Source organism: Carassius gibelio, chromosome B2 (genome assembly GCF_023724105.1).
Source record: "Carassius gibelio isolate Cgi1373 ecotype wild population from Czech Republic chromosome B2, carGib1.2-hapl.c, whole genome shotgun sequence".
Classification (NCBI taxonomy): domain Eukaryota; kingdom Metazoa; phylum Chordata; class Actinopteri; order Cypriniformes; family Cyprinidae; genus Carassius; species Carassius gibelio.
The window spans coordinates 25,829,976-25,854,008 of NC_068397.1; the positions used below are offsets into that span (position 1 = coordinate 25,829,976).

At 35.8% G+C, this 24,033-nt stretch overlaps 1 protein-coding gene across 4 annotated transcripts in view; it reads right to left on the reverse strand.

Annotated features, from left to right (window-relative positions):
• kirrel1b (kirre like nephrin family adhesion molecule 1b) overlaps window positions 1-24,033 on the reverse strand; it is a 34,415-nt gene that overhangs the window by 5,184 nt on the left and 5,198 nt on the right. For all 4 annotated transcript variants that reach the window (XM_052548940.1, XM_052548938.1, XM_052548939.1 and 1 more), the window contains exons 2-12: window positions 7,704-7,856; window positions 6,490-6,639; window positions 5,410-5,567; window positions 5,168-5,318; window positions 4,608-4,713; window positions 4,174-4,322; window positions 3,814-3,941; window positions 3,529-3,655; window positions 3,336-3,436; window positions 1,305-1,521; window positions 507-614 (exon numbers count right to left, since the gene is read on the reverse strand). In XM_052548940.1, coding sequence (XP_052404900.1) covers window positions 507-614; window positions 1,305-1,521; window positions 3,336-3,436; window positions 3,529-3,655; window positions 3,814-3,941; window positions 4,174-4,322; window positions 4,608-4,713; window positions 5,168-5,318; window positions 5,410-5,567; window positions 6,490-6,639; window positions 7,704-7,856 — 1,548 coding nt within the window. The remainder of the gene's footprint in view (window positions 1-506; window positions 615-1,304; window positions 1,522-3,335; window positions 3,437-3,528; window positions 3,656-3,813; window positions 3,942-4,173; window positions 4,323-4,607; window positions 4,714-5,167; window positions 5,319-5,409; window positions 5,568-6,489; window positions 6,640-7,703; window positions 7,857-24,033) is intronic.

A 24,033-nucleotide genomic window follows, 5' to 3' on the forward strand; every position in this document is an offset into this window, starting at 1 on the left:
ATTTTCTTCTGTTTCTGTAAAGTTTGCTATTTTCAGCAAAGTTTATTCTAATTTCAGTTTTTTTGGTTTTGTTTAAAATGTTTAAATTTAGCATAAATTATAGGAAGCATATTTATTTAACTGAATATAAATGCATATAAATACTGTATATTACAATTAAAATATCCATTATTTTCATTTCACACAACTGGTGAGGGAAGAGTATTAGCAAAAATGTTAATAGTAGCTCTAAAAATAGAATTATTATTTAAATAAATTAGCAACATATATTGTGGTAAAATATGATTAAATTTCTGTCCTGTAGACACACGGGGGCGCCAAACCATAATCAAGCATTTACACTTTTTTCCACCATTTGACTTTCAGAGCATTGCCTTTTAATACACATGTATATTTATATTCTTATAGTCTGAGTTCCAGAGATAATTTGGACAAATGCATCACAAGCAAATGAACATGAAACAGATGCACACACACAAAGCCACACACATATACAGTCTACTCACTGCCTTTGCGCTGTCGATACAGATAGAATATAAGAGCAAACAGGAGGAGCAGAAGCAAAATAGAAGATCCAACAGATCCACCTGCTATCACACCTACAGGCACTATATCTGAGAGAGAGAGAGAGAGAGAGAGAGAGAGAGAGAGAGAGAGAGAGAGAGAGAGAGAGAGACAGCCATTAACACACACACACTATACAGACATTTATATTACCTACAGATGCTATGTCTAAGTCAAAGACATTACCTACTACACACACTATGTGAGAGAGAGAGAGACCAATGAACACTATATCTGAGAGAGAAAGACCCTTATACATTTTATATGAGAGAAAGTAATATAAATAATATCTAGAGATGCTAAATTTGAGAGAGAGGTATTATATGATGGACATGATATGAGAGAGAGATATAGGTATTATATCTATAGCTTTTATATATCTGAAAAAATGACACCTAGAGGTAATATATCTGACAGAGAGGCCAGTAATTAATATCTACAGACATAAAGGACACTTATAGATATTATATCTACAGCCATTATATATCTGAGAGAAAGACACCTACATTAAACACTACACTATACTTAAACATTACACTATATCAGTGAGAGAGACAAACAGGTATAATACCTACACATGCTATATCTGAGAATGAGAAAGAGTGAGAGAGATAGAGGTGTTACGTATCTGATATAGACCTATGAAAGTATGACTTCTCTATATCTGAGAGAAAACGAGAAGAGTTATACCTACAGTCACTATACTTAAGAAAGAGACAGTGGGAGTGTTTCGTCCTGACCTGTCTCCTCCAGCGTGATGATCATGGTTCCTGGTCCAAAGGCGTTCCATGCCGTGCAGTTGTAGGTGGACTGGAAGTCAGACTCCATGACATTATTGATGGTGAGGGTGGACAGAACGGCGCCCCCTTGTGACGCAGGACGGCTCTGCTCCACTGTGTACCTCTCCAACAGCGTTCCTCTCTCTTTTTCCCACACGTTCTCCTTCCAGGCCCAAACCTGCAGAAAAACACGTATGCATTCACACACACATTATACACACACAGGCTGGGGTTCACAGGCGTTGCAAGCCTTTCAGGATTTTGCTCTGAACTGTGGGAGAGCAGATAGTTCATACAAAATGAATAACACTCCATCAAATATTCACAGCGCTAATGTCCCACTCAAACTGACAACAGAGTGACAGTGAGAGCGGGAAGGACGAGAGGATGAGGAAAAAAAAGCATATGGCCCACTCTTCTTTCCTCTCCTCCACTTTCTTTCTCAATTATTCCATTATTCATTATCTCATAAGTACTGTCTTCACATTAAGGCCAGTCCTGTTGTGTCATGTCTCATTATCCAGAGATCCATCAGACAGAGGAAGAGAGCAACAGAGGAGTGTGTCTCTATTACTAAACTCATGCATAATAATACTATTATGGGCAAATCTAATTTTAATTTAATTTTTATACCATTTAATAACTTGCTTAAATATTACTCCAAAAGCTCATTCCATTTCGTTAAAACTTTTCATTTATTTTGAATTATTCAGTTTAATTTTTAACTAGAATTTTTCCCCTATATTTTCACTATTCTTGGTTTACTATTTGAACTAGTATGTTTATTGATAATTTAGAAAACTAGTATTGTATTTGTTAATATATAATAATAATTTTTAATACTGCTATTTTTACTTAACTTTTTATGTTATTTTATTCAACTGTTGTTTTATATATATATATATATATATATATATATATATATATATCATAATGTATTTTTTCATATTATTTATATTATTATATATAAAATAAATTTTATATATTATATATTTTTATTTAAGTTTTCTTTTATAATTAATTTATTTGAAACCATTCCCATTCTTAATACTATTAATACTATTAAGTTTTTGCCATTCTTTTATCATTAAAAAATGTAAATTAACAAAATATATTGTTAATATTACTAATATTATATAAGTTAAATACTATTTGTTTTATATTAATAATTTTATTCGGTTTTATTTTATAGAGCTGTTGTTTTATTTTGTTTTATTATAACCATTCCTTTTTTCTTGCTAATATTACAAATTGTTTAAATGTGAGAAAGGAAAAGAGTGACTAGAAAGGTGGTTGAAGGAGAACAATAAAGAGGAGGACGTTGACTAGAGGACAGGTGGAAGGAAGGAGAGAGAGAGTGAAGGAAGGAGGAAAAGAGGCAGAGCGTTGAGTAAAGTGCTGAGATTGTTAAAAGCTCACTCATTTGTCTGTCATGTCGTGTCGTCTGCTGGTGATAATCGACACTGAAAGGTACAGGACTTTGTTCTGCGCCATCACTCTTTTTCTCCCCCTCCCCGCCAGCCCTCCTCATCTTTCATGTCTCATTTGATATTTTCTTGACCTCTATTTTTCACGCTTCTTTTGGCTCTCTCTCTCTCTCTCTCTCTCTCTCTCTCTCTCTCAGTATTCAATCAAGCATAGTGTAAAGATGATAAAAGAAGGACGGAAAACAAGTACAGTAAGAGACATCAACAGAATACGTAAAGCTGAATAAAGCTGCTTTATGTCATTTCTGCACTATTAGTTATATTCTCAACCCATCAGCAGAACATCCTAGTGGTAAACAGGAAGATCATCCCTACCTCAAAAACACAAACTTTAAAGCTCTAAAAAAATGAGACATTTCTTTACTAAAAAATCTTGATTATCTATTCCACATTTATTTAGTATCTGCACAATGCATGAAATCACAACATGCCACGTGTCCAGAATAACCTGTTATAAAAGCTATATTATTATTTATGTAGTATACAGAGTGGGAATTCAACTCACGATTTTGTCCGGTGGAGGGGTGCTGGCTATGTAGCACTTGATCTCCCCCTTCTCTCCTCTCACGGCATACTGGACCGGCTCGCTCGAGATGATTGGAGGACCTGGACACCCAATCACATCATAAGAGAGTCATATCACACTTTTCAAATCTAGACAGATTTTTGTGTAGTTATGTACATACAGTGTTACTGACCATTGACTGTAAGAGTGACTTCTGTTTCTCCAACACCAATTCTGGGAACGATGGCCTTACACACGTACTGTCCTGCATCTGCCTGACTCACAGACTTCAGGAATAACTGATTACTATTACTGAGGACCTGATCAACAAAAAGAGTTGAAGAAAGAAAGATGGACTGCATTAAAAATAGTCAATTGACTATCGAGTGTTTTTGCTGAATGTGTCCATTTTTTGTGTGTGTGTTAGAGGTAAGTGCACTTTGTAAGGTGTAGGAAGCATTATCTAGTGTGCACTGACCATACTGGAGCCCTTCTTGGTCCATGTGAGGGTGAGCGGAGGATTTCCTGACCATTTACAGTTGAGTATGACATCAGAGTCAACATCCACTGTTACAGGCCTCGGCTCCACCACCAAAATTGGACCAACTACATGAGAGAGAGAAAAAAAGAAGGTTATAACAATTTACTAAAACAATTTAAACTGAAAAACAAAAACACTAAAAGTTATTCAAATTTCCCTAAATGCAATTATGCAAATTGGCATAAAAAAAAATTAAACCGCATTTGAATAAAGACAATGGCAAACTCATACAGTATAACATAAACCCAAGAGTAGACCTGTGTGGTAGATCATAGACGGATGGACTAAGATACTCACAGTGAACATCCACCAAAATACTGACGTTAGTGCTGCCCACCGCATTAAAGACCAGACAGGACACAGGCTCAGTGAAGAACGAGTGATCTGCTGTCGTCTCAAACACACTTTCTCTCGCTCCGTCCAGAATCACGCCCCCCTTAGCCCACCTACAACACATTAGGCTTATTATAGTTTACTAATGCAGAAAAAAATAAATGAAATAAAATATAAAAAACTTGAACTTATTGTATTTCAGCTATTGGCCAAGACAACATTTCTCCTTTTCTTGAGGTACTAAAATAATTAAAACCAGAACTTGAATACAAATTAATAAAAGCTATACTATACATATTTAAAAACAAATAAATATATAAAAATCTGCGGGGCAGCCAGGTTTGAATTTTCTCTGTATGGTGTATGTGTTAGTGTGTACAGCCACACTACACACTAACCTGTAGCCCATAATGGGAGGGTTGGCAGTGGCCTGGCAGGTAAATTTAACTCGCTCTCCTTCTAGAACCGAGCGAGGCTCTATAGACAGGATGACTGTAGGAGGATCTGGAGAGAGATTGAGAGGTCATTCGAGCACTTCTTTTGGATATACAGTATGCCAGCAAAGCAAATTACCGTATTTTCCGGACTATAAGTCACGCTTTTTTTCATAGTTTGGCTGGTCCTGCGACTTATAGTCAGGTGTGACTTATTTATCAAAAATAATTTGACATGAACCAAGAGAAATGAACCAAGAGAAAACATTACCGTCTACAGCCGCTAGAGGGCGCTCTATGCTGCTCAGTGCTCCTGTAGTCTACCACTGAGCAGCATAGAGCGCCCTCTCGCGGCTGTAGACGGTAATGTTTTCTCTTGGTTCTTGGTCCTGAATAAATGCGACTTATAGTCCAGTGCGACTCATATATGTTTTTTCCTCATCATGACGTATTTTTGGACTGATGCGACTTATACTCAGGTGCTAAAAAGGTGCGAAAAATACGGTAGGTGTACAAACACTTACGGTGGACGTTGAGAGTCACGTTGGCCCTCTTTCCCAGTGGGGCGGCCAGGTTTGAAGCTATACAGGTGAAATTTCGTCCTGTGTCTGTGTCCACTGGCTGGATCTCCAGAAAACTTTTTGTGGTCACCCTCTTCCTGTCCGCTAACACCTCCTGACAGATAGATTGATAGAAATAATGTATACCATCTGTTCTCATACATGTGATTTTCATGTTATCTTGATTTGCTTGTGTGCTCACTCACAGTGCTGGTATGGGCTCCCTCCACTATGATCCCATCTTTGTACCATTCTATTGTTGACAGTGGCTTTGCTCCTCGAGACACACAGGTGAGGTTATATGAGGTTCCTGCTGTCAGCAGGATCTCTGGAGAGCCCTCGATAACAGGACCTTCAGGAGGAACTACACAGATAGACAGATAATACGCTGAAAGTGCCTTACACACTGGGCACACAGATAACATCTAGAACTACTGACACATATACGGTATTTTGTTTTCTTTTAAATATTGTTTACTATGCACTATTGTTCAAAAGGTTTTTTTGGGTCAGTAAGATTTGAAAAGAAAATATTTGTATGCATCAAACTGATTGAAAGAGATGGCAGACATATAATAATAATAATAATAATAATGTTTCTTGAGCATAAAATCAGCATATTAGAATGATTTCTGAAGAATCAGGTGAAACTAAAGACTGGAGTAATGAGGCGGAAAATTCAGCTTTTGCTATCAGGAATAAATACAATTTCAAAATACATAAAAATTTAATTGTTATTTTTATTTGTTATAATATTTCACAGTTACTGTAGTTTTGAACAAAAAGCGCAGCCTTGATAAGTATATTATCATTTTAAAGACATTACAAAAATTCTTTCCAAGCCCTTTCTTTTAAATAAAGAAAGCAAAATGAATTCTTTAGAAATATAACCTACTTATTGTGTGTTGGTGGCTATGTTTGGACTGCACCGTGCATACTGTATACTGCATACTTTTTAAAAATTATTAAGATTATGTGCCAGTGAATATTTAAAAAAGTAGTATATTACAACCTTTTCACTGCAACAATCCCAGATATATAATTAACTGACTTTTGCACTAAATTTTGGTTCATATTGCTTTATGTGCATTCATCACACTCGAAATGGAAACTTTTTATGTTCAGTGTATTGCATTGTAAGTAACAGTGTTCCACACACTGTGCTGTTGTTTACTGAAAAGCACAAGAATTGAATGCAAAACAAGTGCATATTTCTTACATTATACATCCTGTAAAAACACTATAATGGCAGTATGCTGTTCTGCTCTTCTTCAGTGTGTACTCACTCAGAACAGTGAGTTTAGCTCTTCTGGACCTCAGAGCAGCTTCAGTGGCTTGACACTCGTACAGGGAGTCATCGGTCAGGTCTGCTGATGTGATCTCTAGGTTATACTGCCCAACATCCAAAATACGCAAAACACGGTACCGTGGCCATGCTGAAACACACACACACATCATCATCACACTAAATCACGGTAAAATGTTTTAATGCACTTATCATTTCAGATGAGATAATATTGTGCTGCAAAAGCCCCAGCAAACCTTGTATGTACAGTCAGAATTCATATTTATTTTGCCTTCATATTTATACAGTCAGTTTAGCCAGTCATTGTGATTATGTGGTGGATTGCAGGACATGTGTTTGACACCAGAGGGCAGCACTCCAACACATTGGCATTCAGACTGCACTCTCTCTCTAGCACACACATTATGACATCATCGATCTGGATACTAGGAGGACAAAAGTATTGGCAATGATTACATCATCCTTTAGCTCAACCAATCAGCAAGCAGATGCTTAACCTGTGCAAGTGTTTGCACATCTATATGTGTATGTGATTAGAGTGGACAAGAGCAACACGTCCAAAAAAAAAGGGAAAAAGAGAGAGCGAGACAGAGGACAAAGAAAGAAAACGGCAATGTCTGGACAATGAAAGGAAAAAAATATGTCTGATGCCTCATTTTAAATGGAGGAGAGGGAGAAATCTTATGTTGTCTGAATGTTGCATTGCAACATATTATATGTTGTATAGACATACATAGAGGCATGAGGCTTGACAGATTTCTGAGCCAAATTCCAAAAGAATTTGTATCATTGAAAATTAGGTTGCATAATTGGACACACTTTAGCAGAAATCATGTATTCATATTTCTAAATCTGGACAGTAATTTGTTTTATACTGAAATCCAGTCATCGTACCCATCCTTTTGTTACTCCAAACTAGAATGACTAGATACAACTAAAATGCATGGTGATCGCTAACTGACGCAGCTGCAATTTTTCTTGGTTTATTCATTTAAAACCATGTACCCTTTAATGCTTAACCAAATTTGTACTGCTAAACTTTCCTGTCCTGCAATCAAAGGTACTTCTTTTATTTTGGTCTTGTCTTTTCTCACCTATAGCTCTTATTGAGATGATACTGTCACTCATTTCCCCTCTACAAAAGGTTCATGATGCTCTCGGTTAGTGTGATCTGATGTATGTGTGTGCGCTCACCCCTCAGATCTTCTCCGATGCCAAGAGCCAGTCCGTCTTTGGTCCACTGTACAATGCCGGTGTAGTTAAACACCACGCAGGACAAAACTACTCTCTCCCCGATCACCACAGACTGATCCGCTGGCTCCTGAGAAAACCGCGGGCCGCTGAACACTGACAGACACACAGAGAGAGAGAGAGACAAAAATGAGCTTATATTACCGTACACTGTACATGGGACACTGTAGATTTTTTCACACTTTTATAGAGATTTTCTTTGGTTTGCCATAAATTTTTGTTAAATACTTCTAACTCAAACCTAGAAAGAAACAAATTAGATTGAAATATTTAAAAATATCTAAATACTGCATTTGAAGACATGAACATTTGTAAAAATACCCAGTAAAATTGTGAAATATATTTTATAATTTAAAATTACTATTTTCTATTTCAATATATTTAAAAATGTAATTTATTCCTGAATTTTGAGCATCATTACTCCAGTCTTTGGCGTCCAATGATCCTTCAGAAATCACTAATATATTGATTTGGTTAAAAAAAAAAAATAATTTCTTAATGTCAGTTCTGAAAACAGTGCTAATTAATAACTGTGTGGAAATCGTGATAATCAGGATACTCTGTTGAATACAATGTTCAAAAGAAAAACATTTATTTAAAATCTTTTGTTACATAAATTGACTGTCTTTTAACCAAGGAGTTCATCACAAGGGCATTTCACCATGCATTGAAAATACTATGACATTTTTGACCCAATCCCTAGTTAATTGTCAACCTAGATGTTTTGTGTTAATCAATATCTTATTTTAATATTGATTAAAAAAATGAAGATTAATAATAATAATTAAACACTTAATTTTAAGGTCCAATTCACGCTATTAACAAAACACTATAAATTTTGCCTCAAACTTTTCATTTGCTGCTTCTTAATAATTAGTAACTTAGGTAGTTGTTAAGTTTAAGTATTGAGTAAGATTAGGGATGTAGAATATTCACACAGAATATGTGCTTTATAATTAATAATAAACAGCCAATATGTCATTAATTAGCATGCTAATAAGCAACTAGCCAATAGTGAGAATTGGCAGTGTTACCAAATCTTTTGACAAACACGTGCTACCCAGACTCTTACAGCCACATCCCAAATTTTCAACCCTTACATCATCGCAGAGATATTTCTGAAAAATCCCATCACTCTCTCTCTTCCTGCCTCTCTTTCTCCTCCGGCACATGCCACTCCTCCAGGATTATTGGTAACAGTCCAATTTGCTAATTAAGGCAAAACTTTAATAAAGGGAGGGAGAAAAAAAAGAAAAGGTGCACCTCCAGAGGATTACATTTACAGCCATAAAACAAAACTCTTCATCACACTTAAAGGAACAGGTCACACCAAAATGGAAATTCGGTCACCATTTACTCCAGCAAACTGATAATTAAGAATGTGCTGGACACTCTTCTCCATATAGTGCAAATGAAAGAGGGATGAAGCAGTCACGCTGACTTTGCTGCTCCATGGAAAGTCATACAGAAAGTCAAGGACTCTGGACATCCAGTTTCTGTCATAAAACCAGCGTTCTCTCTTTGCAGCTGTCCATGCATCATGATTGGACTGCGGTAGACATGACGTCATGTCTTTGCCGCACAGCTGCTTATGACAGCGCTTAATGACACTGGCCAGTGTATCAGAATACTCAAAGCCAGCTTCACTCGGTTAACTAGTCATTAGTCATGGAAAAGTGCCCTTAGAACAAAGACACAACATCTGATGTCTGATTCATCGACTGATTCAACGTGTGTGTGTATATTTTTGAAAACTCTGAAGTATTTCCAGATGCTACAGTATAAGGAAAACATCCCTGAAGTGGTGCTGCCAAATGTTAAGCATTTAGAAAAGCAGAGCCAAATGCAAAACGTCATGGAGAGAAAGAGATAAACAGAGAATGACAATAATGTACCCTATAGCACACAGAGACACAGAAACAAGCTTTTAATTATGTGCCGAGAGAGGTAAGCAAGAATACATGACTTAGTCAAATGGTCTCAGACGGAACATTCATCTGTCCACATCTTTCCTCAGGGCAAGTCTTGCTCTAATTTTGCACACGGACAAATAAAACTCTATTTTGTGTGGGTGTGTGTTGTGTGATGTCCAAAACTATTTGTGTGTGAGTTCTAAAATTCATGTCTAGTCTACCTTAGGCACCAAAATATTTACATCTCCAGATTAAAGGGATAGGTCTCACAAATGAAAATTTGTCATAAATAACTCACCCTCAAAGGTTGTAATTTGTGTTCTAAGGATGAACAACTAGTCTCGGTCTCAGACGTAATGCCCACGGGCTGTTGGCTAGATGTCTGATGCATATGGGACACAAAAGTGGAAACACTTCAGGAGCTTCGAAGTCGTCATCGGATTGGTTGAATTATACATGATTTCCACGAGACATGTGTGTCGCGTTCTTTAATGGTCCGCCTGGAAACAAAGATACTGCGGTGCCCTCACGAAAGAAGAAAGCCATCGTGTTTACAACTGTGACGACGAGCGCTTATCAGGATTAACTACTCGTTTGATTTTCAAAAGTATGTGAACGACAGTGTTTCAGGTTCGGAATGGCATGAAAAATAATTTATTGACTATGCACAATTACTTCCTGGTTTTATATAAGCCAGCTCGGTCATTTCCAGCCTCCTGCACTGTGCCTACATAATCCATTCACAATTTGGAGAAGAGTTTTGTTTGTCTAAAATGACCAAACATCCACGTATACCAGGAATGACAAACACAAATTTGTAATGTACACGAGAAAATCCGTTAAATTGTGCTGCTAGGCATTGCTACGATTGACAGTGGCAATAGAGGGAGTCATCTGATGAGCCGATGTCAAAATAGAGCTATGCATTAAGCGATTCAGACTACAAAAACTACAGCAGCATGTCTGTGTTGGATAAACATGGAACATTTAAAAATATTCAATGCATTATTTATTTGTTATAACTTATTAATTTGTATTTAACTATGTACTGTAGGTAATTAAATAATTCTGCATTATAGGCTGTTGTCTGACATTAATTATTTCTTTAAATGACAAGTGACAACTTCCTGCACTTGCTATACCTTAGTGAGATGAAGTACTACTTTTGTTATATTTATTTTATAATAAATCAAAAGACGTGAAAAAAACTAGGGTGTTGAAATGGCAGTTGCAGCCAATGAGTGATCCAGAACAGAATGTGTAATAGAATAAGTTAACATGCTTTAATGTTCAAAAAACACATTATTTTTCAAATACTGTACATTATCGTAGGTCCTCTATGCCCCGCCTCTTTCAAACATGCCTTTCTAAAAAGTCCCTCCTTCCGACAAGTGCAGTCTGCTCTGATTGGCTAAATGACCCAGTGCATTGTGATTGGCCAAACACCACAAGCACTTATCGGAAATGTAACACCCCCTTTCCAAAATCGTGATTTTCATCTTTTAAAATAAATATAAAGACAGTTAATAATGTCTTTAGTTTCACCTTCAGTTCAAGCCCAAATGGGGAACAGAGTGGCATGACAGACAGAGTGATGAAGCTCGTATGTGTTTGCAGTATACAAGCCACAGACTATATAGCTGAGTCCACTGTGATGTGACCCTGTCTCTCTCTCTCTCTCTCTCTCACACACACACACACACACACACACACAAAATGATCAAAACTCCTCATTTGAAAAGTCAGTAGCAACTACTTAAACTGATAATAAAACATATAGCTGATTCAGAAGCGCCAGATTGTCGTAGCAAAGTGAGAATGAGCTCCTCTCACGAAACCTTCACGAAACGGTCGTCCATAAAATGCGTTGCTGTTCTGTTGTAAGTAATCTTAAAGATTCCTAAATGCATCTACTTTCGAAAGGCCAAATAAAGTGCTTTCGCCTAGATACACACAGCATCTCCCTGACATGACTGCTTCAACACTAACTGTGGTTACTGAAACCATGACGCCTTTGTGTGAACATTTGGGCGGCAGTACGCAAATCTTTCCACACAATGATGTAGAAATGTGTGGGCGTGGTAAATTTAGGGGGGTGTGACTTTGATAAATAAATATAACATTTAAAACACAAATAAAGTGGTTATATTTATAATAAATATTTTAACCTGCAAAATGTTATTGTTATTATTATTATTATTAATAATAATAATAATAATAATAATAATAATAATAATAATAATATTTCCAAAATGTCCAGTGATATTGAAACTATTATGATGTCATTTTAGAAAAGTCTGGATTTGCACATATTTTCCTGTGGTATAACTGTCTCCCTTGGTGGAAATCATAAAATAATCAATATATGAAAATTAAATATTCAATTAAAAAACTAATTTTATTTACCAATGCTGCTTCTAGTTCTAGACACTCAATTTGTCTTAGATTTTTTCAACCCATTTTGACAAATACTCAAATTTCCCTTCCATCTGTTTCCAGCCATATTTTATTAACTCTTTCATTTCATTTCTCTGTAGCGCTAATTGCTTTTTTAGAGTAGTAAATATGCTAACCTCTCTGCACACATCAGATATCATTAACATCAGTAAGTGTGTGTGTGTCCTGTTGTGTATGTTTGACATTCTCTCAAGGTATCTACTTGTTTTACAGTATGTGAGTATCTGTATGTGTAGTTCTGTTTCTTTTTCTATGTCATGTTTATTGATCTCTTTAAGAGGAAAAATGTGTGAATAAAGCTCTCCCACTTCTCTATATCCCACTCATTCCTGAGGGAAATGTAAGTTAAACAGAAGAGAAAACACATGGATACAATTTCAATTTTTGCATTTTACAGTACTTTCAATCCTTCTTTCCGCTCTGATTTCATCCCACTCTTTAAATATCCTCTTCTTTCACCTTACTCCTCCTTCATTCACTCTGTCCATTCATACCTTCATTTCTCTGAGTTGATGGTGGACACTTGTATCCCCTCTACAACACAGGCTACACATTTCTACACCTTTGCAATTTTCTGCCTTCCCACCCGTCTCTATTTTTCCACCATATCCATCTTTCTTTGTTCTTGGTCTCTTTGAACTGGAAGAATTTTAATGTAATTCAGAAAGTTCTAACACATCCTGATCAACCCTTGTGTTATTATTTAATATTTGGCTTCAATTATACTTGGGGATTTCTCAATTTTTTTAGTGTCTATTTATGCAGGTCCACTTTGCCATTAGGTGGCGACAAGTGACTGTTGAGTCATTTGCTCAAATGATTCATTCAATCATTTAGGGGCCCCTCACACAGAACAAGTTTTTGCATTCTACTGCATTTTCCATGTAAAACTTGCTAAATGGACAGTGACCCTCACGTCTTTTATGGCATCTTGAAAATGACAAATGTGTTCTGAAAAATGTGGCACTCAAGTTAAAAGTAGGCAGTTGAAAAATAAAAATAATACCTTGCAACTCTGCATATTTTTTCCATTTGTCTGTACATCTGGCATTTTTTCTCATGAAAGTTTCACCGAATCATTTACTCAATTGATTTGTTCAAAAACACTGAATCATTCACTGAATCTATACTCACTGCTCCTTTTCTTTGTCAGTGGACTGACGAAACTAACAAAGTAACTATTAATGCAGTTTTTTAAATTGTAAATTACATAATATTATATAATCAGGATATAGCAATTCTTAATAAAACAGAAAAAAAAATCTAAATGTATAGGTTTAAAAATTAAACAATGTATTTAATAAAAAAAATCTGATTTAGTCTGAGCTGGCACAATACAATTTAACACATAATCTATTAAATATTATATTAAAATTTAACTTTTAACAATGAAAAAGTAACATTTGTAACACTTTAAGGTTCCATTAGTTAATGTTAACTACTTTAGTTAATATGAACTAAGCAAGAATTTGCATTATTCTACAGCATTTATTAATCTCGGGTCCATTGAATGCTTGAATCTGATTGGCTGACGGACATTCTGAGGTGTACGATTATTTTCTGGGAAATGCACAGCGAACGTAGTTCCAGGCAGCTCTCTTGAACGCATTATATCACAGTTCCATATCATTTTGCATATTAAAAACTGTAATAACTGTCACACAGTTTGGTGTTGTCAGCGCTGACATGATGATTTTATCAGTTATATAGTATACCTACATAGTGTGGCAACTTAAAGGCTACACATGACATTTCCCACTAGCGAGGTCCTAACAGTGATGTTAGTGACGCTGCAGCAGAAGACTGTTGAGGGACGCACAGAGGTATGTTAGCCTAACTCACACAAGCTCTCTCTCTCTCTCTCTCTCTCTGTGTGTGTGTGTCTCCATCGCCTCTCTTTCTAATAACTTCATTAATAACTACATTAGAATGCTATCAACGGCTCAAGCCTCCATTACCAGCTTTAAAATTACGTTTTGGAACTAGCAAAAGAGGCGTTGGATGAGATGCGGAAGAAATAATCCTACTCACAATAGCCATTTAAGTACAAAAACCAGACGAATCATATCATCTGATCGATGTTTTCAGGTGTGGTAACCGTAGTATAAGCAGAATAATTGACTCTGGGCCATTGAATTACTAGAAAAAAGAAGCACACCCAGGTGTAAAGGCATAATGACCTCGGGTGTGGATTATTTTTCTAATAACTCAACGGCCGTCATCAATTATTCCTTACTTAATGTTAATTTTAAACATTTATAATTCCATTATTCAAATCAAAAGTTTTGCTTTTAAACATTAGTTAATGCACTGTGAATTAGCATGAACTAACAATCAATAACTGTATTTTCATTAACTTTAACATTAATTTTAACATTTGATAAATTAATAAATGTAGTAATAAATGTATTGTTCATTGTTAAATATAACTAACATTAACTAATGGAACCTTATTCTAAAGTGTTTTAAATCTCAGACATATTCAAGTGTATGTAAATCATACATACTATGTATTCACCAAAAAAACAACAACAACAATACCCAGTGCTCAAAAAGTGTACACACACACCACATGTGCTTCTGTAAACAACAGCATGTTGTGTACAAGGGTAACATGCTTCAGGACATTCTGCAAAACCCCCTCAAATGTCACTCAGTGTGCTATGAGGCCTCAGGGGGACCCTGTGACCCTCGACATTAGCAGTGGCACAGAAACAGGACGGTGTAAAAGATTTGCCAAACGCCCTTCATTTCATTAATATTTCATTTCGCACATCCCTCCCGTCCCAAGAATCCCAAATAAACAGACGCTCGGAGGAGCGGATGAGAGAGAGATTTAACCCCAGAGAAAAGCCACTGAAAAATCTACATCTCCTCACAACTATATGTGTGTGTGTGTTCATATCACTAATGAAGCAGCCGAAATGATGATGAAATTCTGCTGTTTCTCCACTTTGAGCTGTTGCAATGCAGAGGAGCGAGCGTGAGGAGTGTAATGAGTGCTGAGCAGGAAGAGAGACGAAAGAGAGTGTCCTGTGACTATAGCGGTCATAATCTGCGTTTGTTTAGTTTCTTGAGGCCTCGATCCACTGACCTCTGTGTGTCAATAGGCTGTTAGAAAGGTCAAAGTTCATCTCCATGGGGTGCAGGACACATGAGGACAGTCTGTCTATCATATTTTCTTTCCTTTCTTTTTCTTTCCTGCATGGCTCCTCTGCTTTTATTTTCAGCTTTCATCTTTCCTTCTGGTATGTGAACTTTCCTCCTTTATTTACCTCTCCTCTATTTCTCCCGCTCATCCCAACGGTCCATTTCCTTTTTCCATCCATTCATCTCACACACACACACACACACAAACACACACACACTTTCTCTTCTCGGCATTGAAAGAATGTGAGGCATTTCCTTTACCTCCTCTCTCTCTGTCTCTCTTCTTTCCTTCTCTTCTTCAGTTCCAAAAGATTTGTATCTCACCTCATGTCTCTTCCCCTCTTTTTTCAGTTTTTGTCTCTTAATTAGAAATTTGAGAAAACGTTGGCTTTCAGCATCAATCACCTTTGTGCAACAAACACACAGAAAGTGAATACTTTATGCTCTCTTCTGTCATGTCATTTCCCATTTAGGCTCTGCTTCTCTCACACAGTTTTTACTCACATAAAAATCTCACATTCTCAGATTTTTTTTCAAGATGAAAGAGAATCGTTGCCATGTCACCTTAAGGTATGATGGTGAATAATAACAAGAGTGAAATATAACCCTTAGGATGTCATCAGAAACTGAGGCTAAAAATAGATTTTAAATCTTTTATACTGCACTGAAAAGGGTGTAGAAATAATTTTCACTCAGAAAAATGCTAGTAAATTTCTCAAACATTTACAAAGAAACAGCAAGTAACACGTTGAATTAAACATGAAATTTAAAGAATTAGTTCACTGATCAGTGAATTACTCACTCCCATGTCATCCAAAATCTTAATTTCTTTCTTTCTTAAGTCGAAAAGAAATTATGGTTTTTAAGGGAGAAATTCCAGGAATTTTCTTCATTTAATGGATTTCAATATGACAATATGATTGAAGGTCAGAATTGCCATTTCAAAGCAGCTTCAAAGGACTCTTATCTAGCAAAATTATCATAATTTTCTAAAAAACATTTTTCAAAATCAGGGACCAATTCTCAAGATTAACTAAACATTTTGCCTCAATAAACTCTTAATTTGCTGCTTATTATTTGCTTTTAAGTTGTTATGTTAGGTATGGGTAGGATGAAGGGACCTAAAATATGGTCATGCAGAATAAGGCATTAAAGGGGGGTGAAATGCTCGTTTTCACTCAATATCCTGTTAATCTTGAGTACCTATAGAGTAGTACTGCATCCTTCATAACTCAAAAAAGTCTTTAGTTTTATTATATTCATAAGAGAAAGATAGTCTTTACCGATTTTTCCCGGAAAAACACGACAGGCTGGAGGCGTGACGTGTGGCCGGGGCTAAAGAATCACGAGCGCGAATAGGCTTTTGCGTTGAGAGCGTTTGGAAGCTGTGACAGCTGTGAAGGCTGAAACTGAACGAGAGCAGCAGCAATGACTCACTCCGAGCAGGGCTCGAACCCGGGTCTCCGGCATGGGAGGCGGACGCACTAACAAGGAGGCAGAGATATTTTAAGCAGTTTTACTCACCGCATGCAGTTCCAGCACACGATCGTGACCCTTTTTCGTTGGGACTGCATTATCCTTAAGAAATAAACGATGTGCAAATCCGGCGTCAAACTGGGCCTTGTGAACAAGCATCTTCGAAATGCAGGGAACAAACAAAAACACTTGCACAACTCTGTCGATGCTCTGTAAAATAAACTCCATCCACTGGTCCCTTAATGCTGTTTTTGTGCAGGGTTGTCTTGCCCTGGCAACCAAAAAAAACACTCCTTTTGTGACATTTCGCGACGCTCTCGCTCTGATCAGTGAATGCCTGTGCTCTCTCATTGCTCTACTATACGGGAGCACACGCTCTTCCGGCAGAAGTGCCCATATAAGGAAATTCCGCTCCATCTAACGTCACACAGAGCCACACTCGAAATAAACTTTCCGAAACTTGTGACAAACCGGAAGAGGTTTTTTTGGAACAAAAATACTCCTTCAAACGTACAACTTAATTTTTGAAACTTTGTCCATGTTTAGCATGGGAATCCAACTCTTTAACAGTGTAAAAAACTCAGTATGCATGAAATAGCATTTCACCCCCCCTTTAATATATTAATTAATGAATATGTACTAAATATTAATATTATGTATGTACTAATAAGTACCAACAAACAAATAACCAGTATGCTAGTAATATGCATGCTATCAACTATATTTGGTCCATAAACTAAAGTGTTACCATAATTTAATTTCTTAACATAATTGCAAGACCATTTGTTCTATGGAAATGAATGATAATGATACCTTAAATAATCTGGCTTGTTAAGGAGATACGTGCTACTATACTCAAAGACTTATGGTTTTTGCCTGCCTTCATAAAGCATGGATTTCCAAACTTGGACCTAAAATATTTCCTTGAATTACCACTGAGATCTATATACAGTTTATTAAGTAATATACAGTATAATATTTAAATAATCTAACAGCTAATTTGCATGTTCAAAGTTCTCTGATGTTGGTTAATGATCACATGTAAATCAGGTAAACAAATAACTAATTTAATCTTTTTGAATTAGTCAGTGCTTTGATCTTTTTTTCTTTTTTTTTTAAATTTGAAATCATTTGTATATTAATGGTTTATTAATTATTAGTTGCTCATTAACTCTGAAACCCTTTGTAGTTCCCCCACAAAGCCCCAGTTTGTGGGCCAGTACACTCTGGTACAAAAAAAATGGTACAAAAGCTCACTGTTACAAAACACTTACATAAAAATACACTTTTATATCTTATTTACCCCTAAATGGCACATGTTAGTACCATAAAGTTACATATTTTACTGAAGTGTATATATTAGTACCTGGTGTATACCATTGTTTTGTACCAGATTTGTACCATTGTTTTCTGAGAGTGTAACATAGTGTTGCCTACAACAGTGATCCAGTACAGGCAATGACTACTTATGTTTTCTTAGAATATATAAAAAGGGATAATGTCCATAGTGTTGATTTTTTTCCCACCTCACCATACAAATCTAAATTCAAATGGACATACTGGACTGACAAAGAGAGAGCAGCTGCAGTATAGCAGAGTGACATATTCAGCTCGCCAGTGCATCGCCGAAAAACTAGAACATGCAGAGGGTCGTCTCCTGAAAATCCAGCCCACCCTCCTCTCTCTCTCTCTCCACACATCCAGTTATCTCTTACGCTGTTCCCATCCTTTCTCCCACATTCTTCCCTCTACCGCTCCCATCCAAATCCTAAAGTTCCGTCGCCATAGCAACAACTGTCATCTGCAAAAATTACCCCCAAAATCTCTCTATATGCGTGCTGCTTGCTGCACACCCTGTGCAGACTGTCTCTAGTGATGCTGTTCAGAGAGAATCAGCCATACTGAGAATCAGCATATGAATTCAGAGAGATGGACAAACGACAAGCCGTTAAGTACAGCAACAAACAGACACAATGACAGACAGATGAATCCACTCAGAACGGAGCATAAAATACAAAGAACGAATGAACAGGTATGAACATGATGGGCAGAACCATTGCCATGGTAACAGAGAAACGAGTGAGTGTGAAAGCGGGGTAGGGAGGTAGAGAGAAGAGGGGGAAGCATGCCGTTGCCATGGTAACTAAAGAGGAGGGTATCCTGAGAGAGACAGACAGGCTAAAAACACAAAAGACACATTAAGGAAGAGGGAAACCACATATCTCGTTATCTTCTCTCTCTCTCTCTGGTTCCCTTTCTCTCGGCTCTCCAGTGCACCCACTCATTCAAGCAGAGCTGCTTCCATTTGCAAATCTAATGTGTGTATGTGTGCGCAGAGAAAAGAGCAGTGATTGAGTGCATGTGCATGTGTGTGTGCTGCATGCGAGCTTGAGAAACTGCAGAGGGACAGAGCATGTTTGTACGTCTCGGAAAAAGAAAAGGAATAAAGCTCTTTCTGCTGAAAATTCCACGTATATGATTTATATTAAATGTGTATATTTAGGTAAAAAACAATGAGTGATTTACATGAGTATGAATATAAAAAAATATTATGAATAAAAATAATGAATAAATTTATATAACAAAATAAAATAGTAGCTAAAATTAAATACATGCATTTATTATTAAAATGTAATATTAAAGTTTATTTATTTAATTTGTCATCTATATATCAATAAATAATTAAATATTGTATATAAAAAATTATGATATTGAAAATGTTGTGATTAAAAAGCAGCCTTAAAAATTAACATTTTTATATAAAAATAAGATCTATGCAGAGATGTGAAAATTATTATAAAATATAAAAATTATATAGATAGATTGATATAAAATATAAATAAAATGATAAATACATCTATTATTAATACATTTCTACATACAAATAAATTAATAAATAAATAAATACATTTATTTAGCTCTAAACACAGACATATGTAACATATGTACAGAAAATTGCTTGTTACGAGAAAAATCTGCGACTGTGCAGATGATAAATGGTTTGGAGAATAGATGGATGGATGCTGTCATCGCACTGAAAAATATAGTCAGTAGTGTTTTAAGTTAGGATATCTTGACTAATTAGTGTTCCTGTAGCTCAAACAGTACAGTAAGCTCGATGGGAATGGGTTCAATCCCCAGAGAAAGCCTAAACTGACAAAATGTATACCTTGAATGCAATATAATTTGCGTTGGATATAAATGTCTGCCAAACACATAAATGTAAGTGTATTAGCAATCAGTCAGTCAGATGAAGAACAGAGGAGATACATGCCAGCAATCGCTCTCAAAACCAGCTGTTCACTTTGTAAGAACAAAATCCGCAGCTTCCCAGGATTGCCAGCGCTGTTGTGAGAACAATGTACTGATTATACAAGTTAAAGTTTGGGCTGTGTTATCCTTCACTGTCATTTGTAGCATTCTGGGAATCCTTCAGCCTAATGCCAAAGGATCTGGACCGCTGCCCTAAAGGTTGCAAGTTCAGTTACAAATAGAGACGACCCAAACACTGTGATTAATCCGACTCTATCTTTTCTGCCCTTGAGCTATAAACTTAACCCCGAGCTGCTGTGGGAGGGTTACATTTACTGAAAATCACTTTAGACCACTAACTATCCCACAGACTGTCTTCTAGGAGCAAAACCATATGCCATTTGACACGGACATGATGGGTGACAGTGACGTGGAGGAGAATAATTGTAGAATAAAGGCATTATTTTGGTTTTCTTTTTTGTGCACAAAAACTATTCTCATAACTTCATAAAATTACAGTTGAACCACTGATGTCATATGGACTATTTTAATGTCCTTGCTACCTTTCTGGGGCTTGAACATGTCAGTTGCATTGCTATGGAAAGTCATAATGCTCTCTGATTTCATCAAAAGGATCTTAATTTGTGCTCTGAAGATGGAGGATTTAGGGGTTTGGAACGACATGAGGTAGGGCTGGGCGATATGGAGCAAAAAATATATCTCAATATATATTTTGCTATATCTCGTCGATATATATTTTGCTATATCTCGATATATATACGATATACTTTATATCTTGATATCTTTACAGGAAAAATAACCCCCCAAAACTACTGCAAAAACAAATATGAATATATAATATGTTTTAGGCCCTATGAAATGTTTTATTTTTTTCTTCACCATACTTTTATACCATATTGTGCGTTTTAGAATGTGTAATTATTTAAATGCATAAAACAACTTAATTTGTTAAATATTTTTCTTAAAATAGCCTTATGTGAAATGTTTTTTCCCCTCTGAAATTCTGTGTATTTACATTTTTCTGGTTATCAAACGAAGGCAAAAAACATTTATTTAATGTATCTTTTAATTATTGAAAATTAAGCAAACTTTATAAGGGGATATACTATTAAAAATCAATTAGTCCAAATCAAGATTTGATGTGAGTGCAATGACCTACTTTTGATTAATTAATTCAAAATTTGACTAATTCCGTGACATTCCACGTTAAACTATAAATTCACGATTCCACGATTCCGTCTGCATTTTCTGCATCGCGGAAATCATAGGGCCCTACAGTAGACATCTGCTTGCTGTTTGTCCGACACCTTAAAACTGAGGTACCCCATGTAATGGAGCCAGTTGTCCTTTTTTGTTAGACTAGTTCTGTAGCCTCCTGGCTGGTTGCGGACGACGCCATGTTCACTGAGACAACACGCGAGGGGAGGGGGAACAAAATCAAGGAGGCGGGGGCGACAAGACAAACAAGCAAAGTGGCGGAATCAGAATTAATATAAACAATATATTGATATATATATGATATGTCAAAATCCAAATCGTGTTTAAAAAATATCTCGATATATTTTAAATATCGAGATATCGCCAACCCTTAACATGAGGGTGAGTAATTAATGACAGAATTTAAATTTTTGGGTGAACTATCCCTTTAAATGTAAAGAATCTCCTCTATAGCTTTATGCATCACACATTGTTTTAAAGGTTTCAGGGATTTTTCATTTTTTTCAGATTCTAGAATGTCAGTGTTGCTTCAAAAGAGAGAAAAAGAGGAAAGAAAGAAAGAAAGAAAGAAAGAAAGAAAGAAAGAAAAGATTTGAGGTAACAATATAAAACTGATTAAATAAAGAAGTATGTTTCTGCTGAAAATACTATTTTTATGAAATTTTGGAAGTGGGTCATGGATTAAGTGGAATACTTATTTTTCGGTTTTAGGTTGTTTTTATGATTATTATTTATGTATGTATGATGATTATGATGACATTAGTAAAAAGGTCAGCTTTTTACATTTGGCCTCCACTTGGTTCACATTGTAAGATTATAAAGAATGAGCAGAACCAGAACAAAGGAAGCACATGTTTGCTATTTCAAGCAGGATTTAAAATTGTTTTCAGGGGAACCGCATTGCCAGGTTCCATTTAAACATGTCAATGCCAAATGTCAAATACACAAAACCATGTCAAGATCACCTTAAGGCGAGCAGTAAACACACTAAAACCAAAAAATGCACTAGATGGAAAACCTTGTGCTTTGTAAAACACTCACCTTCTGTTAAATACATAAAGTAAATATTATTTTTGAACATTTTACTTAAAGCCTTAATGTATAATGCATTATAAAGGGTCAATAAAGGGTATAATGCATTGCAAGTATTCAAAATTTTTGTGTTGTAATACATTACAATATATCTTATTGTAAATAATTCTAACCAAATTTAAAATGTATAGTGTAGCAGTGAATTGATAAGTGTTATAATGCATTAACTGCGGTTACAATTATTCATGAGATTGTACAATGCATTATAAGGTGCAATACAAAACATAAAAACTACTTTTATAATGCATTATACATAAAGACTTTAGTAAAGGGTTAATAAACATTTATTTCAAATACTGTACTTCTCCTCTTAATGCTTTATGTCTAATAATCAATACATCTTTTTAATGTTAATACATCTGCATGTGCAGTGTGCATATTTAATCATTCATTTTTTGGTAAGTGTTGCTGTTTCTGCATCATCCAATGCACATTCATTCTCCATTTGTCATGTTTTACTACGGTCCGCAGTCTTGTGCATGAAAGGTGCTTTGTGTTCTAACAGCGATCTGATTGGGCGATGGTGATGGAGGGAAGCTTCTGATTGGCTGAGGTATTTTGTTCCGTCCACTTATCTCTTGTCCCACCTTGAGATGGTTCTCACCTCGTTAGCTCTCTTTTTCTCTTCCTCTTCCTTCCAGCCTATAACGTCTCATATATTTCTGTAAGTTTCTGCCAGTCCTTTGTGAGTTGCTATAGTTACCAGGTCTCTCGCACTCCCCCACTTCACCCCTTCTCCTTCCCTCTCTGCCTCTGCTTCCAAGGTTGCTATAGTAACAGATTTATTTAAAAAAGAGAGCGAAAAAAAATCCCCCTTCATGCCTCCCGCTCTCCCCCTCAGTGATAACTGCAGTGCTCTCACACATATACATTCACATATGTTTACAACAAAGCAGCACTAAGTTCAAGTTCAAGTACATCTGTTATATTAATTAGGGCCAATTAGCTGTTGGACTGTGGGCACTGAGATCGTAGGGGTGAAATTCAATTCGGGATAATTTTTTATATAAGGGAAACCAGGGCAAGTTGTCACTCTTTGTATTTACTTGAATAAATCAGGTTTTGAAAGTCTCAACTTTTTTTCTTATAAAAAAAAAAAAAAACGCATCTACCTTTTATGATGTTATAATATATGGGGCATGTTGTCAGAACGGGAACCTGCTATTTATTAAAATTAATTAATCACAATGAAAGCATCAGCTAAAAAGCCCCCAAATATATATTTGTATTTAAAATGCATGTAATATTGTAAAAAAAAAAAAAAACACTTAAAGACTTTACATATAATGCATTATAAAAGTAGTTTTAATGCATTAATTATAATGCATTAGATATAAGATCTTATATCTTACCACAAGATATAATGTTTTTTTAATGCACATTATGACTAATTATATGTATTTTACCCTTTATGAAGTATTATACATAAAGGCTTTACGTAAAGTGCTCCCATTTTTTGTTGTCATGTTAACTAAGAGTTAACGAATGTTAACAAACAGAACCTTATTGTGATATGTTACTATTTTTCATATTTTATTTTATTTCAGTTAACATTTCTTTCAAGTGACAATTTTTATGGTTGTAGTTTTAGTTAACTATGTTATCTTACACAAAAAAAAATCTAGTTAAAATTGTAAAACAGCAAAAAAAATGTAAAACAACATACAAAACCAGCACCAAAGAAAATTTGTTAA